This window comes from Elephantulus edwardii, unplaced genomic scaffold (assembly GCF_000299155.1).
Source record: "Elephantulus edwardii isolate Elephantulus edwardi_28Jun2011 unplaced genomic scaffold, EleEdw1.0 scaffold00305, whole genome shotgun sequence".
Classification (NCBI taxonomy): Eukaryota; Metazoa; Chordata; class Mammalia; order Macroscelidea; family Macroscelididae; genus Elephantulus; species Elephantulus edwardii.
The window spans coordinates 2515250-2521853 of NW_006400055.1; the positions used below are offsets into that span (position 1 = coordinate 2515250).

The following is a 6604-nucleotide window of genomic DNA, read 5'->3' on the forward strand; positions in this document are numbered from 1 at the left end:
TTCTTTTTTGTGCATTGTACCGTCAAATCAGATCTGACTAGTACAGGAGGAGATTCTCCCTCCAGCAGAGCATCTGGTGGATTCGAACCAGGCACATCTGGGATTGCAGTGCAACTTCTTGCCACTAGGCCACCAGAGCTCCCTGAATTTTTCTTTTACTTTTCAAAGAGAAGAGCTAACTGAGGGGGAGATTGGACAGGGAGAAAAGTTCAACAGTGAATGAATGGAAATTCAAAGTCTCTGTAAACTTTCAATAAAATTAATAAAAAAAAGTCTGCTGGAAATAGTCTATTTGATTTCGACTTCTTTTCCCTGTCACAAGATACAATTTGGTAATTTAGTCTGAGTATATGATGGTCTGGTGGTTTAGTGGGACGGAGTAGTGCTGCCAGCCCAAAAGCATAGTTTAAGTCCACCAGCTGCTCCATGGGAGAAAAATTGATTGTCTCCTCTCTTGTGACTTACTGCCTCTGGAAACCCCGCTGGAGGGTCAGCTCTGGGTCAGTTCCAACTCCACAGGACATAAAAACAACTTATTTGTGCAAACACTAGGCCAGGCTGAAAATCACATGCCACAGTAGAACTTTAGAATTCTAAATAGCATCATTCCATCTGACAGAAGCCACCTTAAAGCTTATTAAGCTCCAGCTGGGATATGCTTGCTTCTCAGTTTTTTGCTGTCAAGATGTTTATGGAAAAAAAGCTTGAATTTACTGCCAGGCATCTACCTGTGCCCTTGAGTGAGCCACAGGCTCACCTCCATAGAACATTGGCCGAAAAGTGCATGCACCGAGACTACATGAAGAGGAAAAAATAAGGTCATTTTCAAGACTGGTAATAGTCATGTCTTTGTAACGTAGAGAACACATTGAATTGGCCACACAGGAATTGATAAACACAGTGGCTTTGATGCCCTTCGATAAGGAGGCCATGGAAAGACACAGGTCCCCTCCTTTGGAGAAACCAAGAAGCCTAATATTAGGACCTTTCACCTGATGAAGAGAGAACATGTTAGTATTTATAAATTGAGGAAATAAACAATTTTACTTTTTTTTTTTTTAAAGCTTATTCATCAGTTTTAGTTGGTGCAGAAAATGTATATTCACTGAGTGAATTGAGTATATATTAGGATGAAATACCTAGAAACACTTAAATATTGTTGTTTTTGGTTTGAATCTTTTGTGGATACAGCTGTTGAGTAAATTGTATATGTTTTCGTTTGCTCAGAAGCTACTTTCTCAGTTCCTATTCCAAGCAATGAGAAGCTCACTTCTGCCAAGGGTTTCCCATCGGTGCTCGTGTTGTGATCTCATTACTCAGAGACTGAATGGTGCAGAAACACACTGTGTTGAACTGGAGCTGGTGTAACTTTGTTTTATTGGTTCTGTTTGAATGGTAGCACATTCTCTAAAAGAAATTCCTCTGGGTGTCCTTTTCATCCATCCCACCAATAATATTTTAAAAGAAGATTGTTAGGGACTCCCCTCTTGGAAGTATAACCAGTTAGATAGTTTTATATGTGAACATACTTTATGAAATTACTGTTAACACCACCAGGAACTGGTTTTTGTCTGTTTAGGTGCTGGGGAAAAGTTTTCCATTTGGGAACCAACCAAACGGGAGCTTGAACTGCTGAAGCACAACCCAAAGAGGAGAAAGATCACATCCAACTGTACTATTGGTAGGTGGAGAATTTGTTCTCCATGTGTCTTCTCATTATTCTGTAGTAATTAAAAAAAGCCCACTGCCTTTGAGTTAAAACCAACTTACAGCTGACCCTCCAGCTTTTCAGAGGCTGTGAATCATACGGATGTGGATGTCCCATCTTTTCCTGAGGAGTTACCTAATTGTAGATTCAAAGTAGCAGGGAGATACCATCTTTGGGTTAGCAGTTATAAGTCCTTATGTACTATGCCATCAGAGTGATGCTTAAAATGTGCAAATGTAGATCTTACTTGGAGGTTTTGCTTTAATTAGATTCTGCCTTATCCTTTCATTGGAACATTTGCTCCTGCAAATGGATGAGATGGGATACAGTGTGACATGAAAAGACATAGCCCTAACTTTGGGGCCTGATGGGATGACAGGGCCCAGCTGACTGTGTCTTGGCTGAAGCTGAGTACAGTATTGTAGGAGTATCAAGTAATTGTTGAGTTTCCTAAGAAATGTACAAGTGGATTGTAGAAAAGAACATAAAAGGTTTTGTTTGGAGGTTTGTTGTGTGTTTTATTTTTAACAAAAGTTTGAGAGTGAGACTCCATTGTCACGTGACTCTTACTATAGGAAAAAAAATATCTTCATTAATTTTGTCCAGAACATAGGATGGCTGAAGTAAGGTAGGCATGATAATAACGGACATTCCTTAGTACAATGAATGTAAAAGAGGCAGAAATAGTAGATAGAATACATTTCCTTCTTGTCTGTTGATGGTTGTAAAAGCAGCAACAGAACATGGACTTAATAGCATGGCAAGTGAAGCAATGCTGGTGTGAGTGTTGTCGTGACTCCTTGCCTGGGTAACCATGCTCTCCCCTTCTTGTTCCTTCCTAGGCCTGCGGGGGCTGATCAACCTTGGGAACACGTGCTTCATGAACTGTATCGTCCAGGCACTCACCCACACGCCGCTCCTGCGAGACTTCTTCCTCTCTGACCGGCACAAGTGTGAGATGCAGAGCCCTAGTTCCTGTCTGGTCTGCGAGATGTCTTCACTCTTCCAAGAGGTGCAGTTGTGGGCATCCTGAAAGAGGCTGGCTGTTCTAGGACTTTTTTTTTAAAGCTTTGCCCTTTTAAATAATAAGGTAGATTATATAATAAAGGATGGCGGTGATCATTGGCTGAGTTGGTAGAATTCTCACCTTCCATCCTTCCATGTGAGCTCAGTCTTTACCAGTGCACATCAGGCAGATCCACTATCTGTCTGTCATTTGAGGCTTGCTTGTTTCTGTGATGTTGAACACATTTCCTGTCAAGCTTCCACACTGAGATGGATTAGCGAGAAAGGTCTAGCAGTCTGCTGAAAATCAGCCATGAAAGCCCTGTGTATCTCAGGGATGTAACCTCATTGTGTAAGGGGTTGCCAGGAGTTGGAGTCGACTTGATGGGCTCACAACATCTGTGGTGTTAGAGAAAAGCACTCAATGGATATTCCATGGATGGCCAAAAGAATAAACAAATTGTCTTGTAGAAAGTGTAGGCAGAGTGATTTTTGGAGGCAAAGATGATTAAGCTTCACCTTACATACTTTGGACATGTTCCTAGGAGGGGCTGTTCCTTGGAGAAAGACATGATGCTCAGAGAAGTACTGGCAAGGAAGTGGAAGACTGTCAACCAGTTGGATAGACAGTGACTACAGCAATTGGTTTTTGTGTGTCAGAAAGTGTGAGGATGGCACACAATAGGACAGGATTCAGATCTGTTCATAGTGTCACTGTGGATCATACACGACTTGATGGCAGCTAGCAACACTAAGTGTAACAGTAAAGGGAGGCTAATTCTTGAGTACATATTTAGTGTGGATGACATGTTTTTCATAAGGAATTGCTAGAATTTTTACAGTTTGGAATTTATTTTTAGAGGTACAGCAATGAGTAAGAGATGGATACGGAGTCCTTTGCATCTAGAAGAGTCATGGTGCATAGTACTTTGTCTAGATCCTGTGCCGTTTCCCCTTGTCCTCTGCTGTCTTTTATCTTGTGTACCCTGCTCAGATTATTAGATTCTATCCCCTGATGATGCAATTCCAAAGGCACATAGTTCAAAGTCCACCAGCTGCTCTGTGAAAAAAGGCTGCACAGTCTGCTCCCGTGTGATTTACTGCCTCTCAAAACTGGAGGGTCGGTTTTAGCTTGATGGCAGACAACAAACAACAGCATCCCCATATGGAACCATTAATTTTGTAGTTTAACCCTGCCTTTCAATGTTCATACTGCCTTATCTACATGACAGTGTGGCAGAGATGCAGGCTGCGGTCAGACACACTCCAGCTGGACCATCAGGTAAGGTTCTTCCCTACTAAAAACTGATGTGTGGCTGCACCTTACACAGCTTCCTTTTGTCCTCCACTTCCTGCTTTCTCAACCCCAGGATGGTCCTTATATGAAACAAGTGTATTATGTGGGCATTGACGTGCCCATGTTCATGATCTTGCCTCCTCTTGGCATCATTCACCAGGAGAATAGACTAACAATGAGATGCAGGTCACAGGATGGGATGGAACCTAAAGACAGAATGAGCCCTGCCAGGGCTGGGGACCCTCTAGATGCATATCAGGATACGTGCACGCAGGCGTGCATACACACCTTCTCTCACTTCCACCCTTCTCCATCTCCTCCCCTCGCCCTCGCTGCCTCCCTGTCCTTCCTTTCCTGTGAAGGCAGATCTCATAGCAGCAGCCCTACAAGGTGGAATAGAACTGCCCCTTAAGTTGTCCAAGACTCTAAACCGTTACAGAAGAAACTTGCTTCATCTTCTCACATGCAGCAGCTGGTGGATTTGAACCAATGATCTCTTGATTTAGCAGCCTAACACTAAATTCAGCCTAGTCTGTTTCATTGACTAAAGTGTTTTTTTGGAATGCAGCCACACTCTCAGTTTACATACTGGTTAGTGGTTGCATCAGTGCTACAGTAGCAAAGTTGAATAATAATTGTTGAGTGTTTGGGAAGTAGTCCTTCTTTAGGGCCTGTGGAGGCCAGAATATTTGTGCACTCCTCTTTGGAATGTGTCTGCTGAAGCTGAAGTTAACTGAACCTGAAGGTAGCCATCTCATGCTCTAAGTTAAGTACTCATGACAGACAGTTGCTGGTGTGCAACAGTGAGCATCTACGAATGAGAGGCTGTCAGACCAGAGAGGTAGAGGGTGGTGGATGTGGGGAGAAACAAATGTGAGTTGTGTCACCTAAATTTGTGGATTTTTATTGACTATAACTGAGGTAACATTGATAATTGATCTCTACTAAATTACTTTTAAATTCGTATTTGTTACAGTGTAATTTATGTACAGTGTAATTAATCCTTTTGTATTCAGTTTTGACAAATATTATGTCACTATCACCATAGTTCAGCTGTAGAACAGTTCTGTAACCCCCAAATCTCTCACACCTTTCTAAGCCAACCTTCTCTCAGTTCAGCCTTGTTATCCACACATCTGTCTTCTGTCTCCACAGTTTCCATTTGAAGATACCACATTGAGTGTAGTTACAGTATAGTTCATCCTTGTTGCCTGTCTCAGTAATTCCTGCCCTCTGTGCTCCATTGGGTGGAGGTACTATGGCTTAAGTTATCCATCCCAAATTGGGAGAAAGACACTTCATTTTTTCTAGACCTCAGCAATAATGAATACAAACACTGTAAACATTCATGTTCTGTTTATGTGAACAAAAATGTCTTACGTATCTCCTTTGATTTAAATTTTGTGGGTTTTGGTATGCAGAACTTGCACATATTTTTGATTATTTGTTCCTAAGCATATCATGTATTTAAGGCTTTTGTAAATTGTACTATTTTGAAAACTATTTGTTTCTGCTTGCCATTGCTAATCTCTCTGGTGGCACGATCCACAAGGAGTGGTGATGCTAACCCAAAAATAGCCCTTCTCTGGCAGTTCAAAGGTTGCAGCCTCTAAGAAACCCACTGGAAGCTCACCTATGAATTGACTTGAGCCAACAGCAATGAATTTGAGGATTTTTAAAATTTTTGTATTATCTAGAAATACTTTTTTGTTCCCCTGTGCTTTTAGCCTCTTCTTCCATGTACTCTGAAAGATTAACAGTCACTGATTTCTTTTTCTCTTATCTCTCTGCTGAACCCAGTGGCCACAGAGTTAATTCTGATTCATGATGACCCTTAAGTCGAGTTTCTGAGGCTATACATTTTTAAGAGGGAGAAACTTCTCATCTTCTCCAGTGAAGTGGCTATTAGACTCAAAGCATCGGCCCTTGGGCCACCAGGTTAGCTATGACACTGGGGCTCCTTCATTTATCAAGAACAGCAGCGACAGAAAGCTCTTGTCCTGGAGTTGACTCTGACTCATGGTTCTTGAGGCTTGTGTCTTTCTTGGAGAAGACTGCCCGTCTTTCTTTCAAGAAGTGGCTGCAGGCAGCAGTAGCCTTCAGTTTTTCCGTCTTAAGAGAAGCATATGAGTGTGTCTTTTCCTTACAGCTGTCTTCCCTCCCCCTCACCTTTTCTCACCTCAGTACTAATAAGTGTGAGTCTTAAGCCCACTTAGAAATTTGATTTTTCTTCCTTCCTTGTCCCCTCATTTCTGCTTCTTTGTAAACAACTGCTATGTACAAGGAAGTGGATGAATATTACAAGTAAGTTTAAATCCTTTTGGCACTTGAAATAAAGCTAATTTCTTTAATATTTAATTAATTTTAATTAATAGCAATTAATAGTATCTTTGTAATAATTTCATTTTGTTTCTATAATTATTTTTGGAAGCTGTAATTTAGATTTATAAATCTGATCTTAGGTAAGATACACAGAGGTAAGATACATGGTACATCTGTCCTAAGTAAATCATGTAAATATTACTGTTGTTGTTGTTGTTATGTGCCGTCGAGTCATTTGCAACTCATAGCGACCCTATGTACAACAGCCCTAA

The 6604-nt window shown here is 41.2% G+C and overlaps 1 protein-coding gene across 1 annotated transcript in view; it reads left to right on the forward strand.

Moving 5' to 3' along the window:
- USP22 (ubiquitin specific peptidase 22) overlaps window positions 1-6604 on the forward strand; it is a 67170-nt gene that overhangs the window by 31279 nt on the left and 29287 nt on the right. The window contains exons 4-5 of the mRNA XM_006901022.1: window positions 1580-1681; window positions 2551-2720. Of these exons, the coding sequence (XP_006901084.1) occupies window positions 1580-1681; window positions 2551-2720 (272 nt within the window). The remainder of the gene's footprint in view (window positions 1-1579; window positions 1682-2550; window positions 2721-6604) is intronic.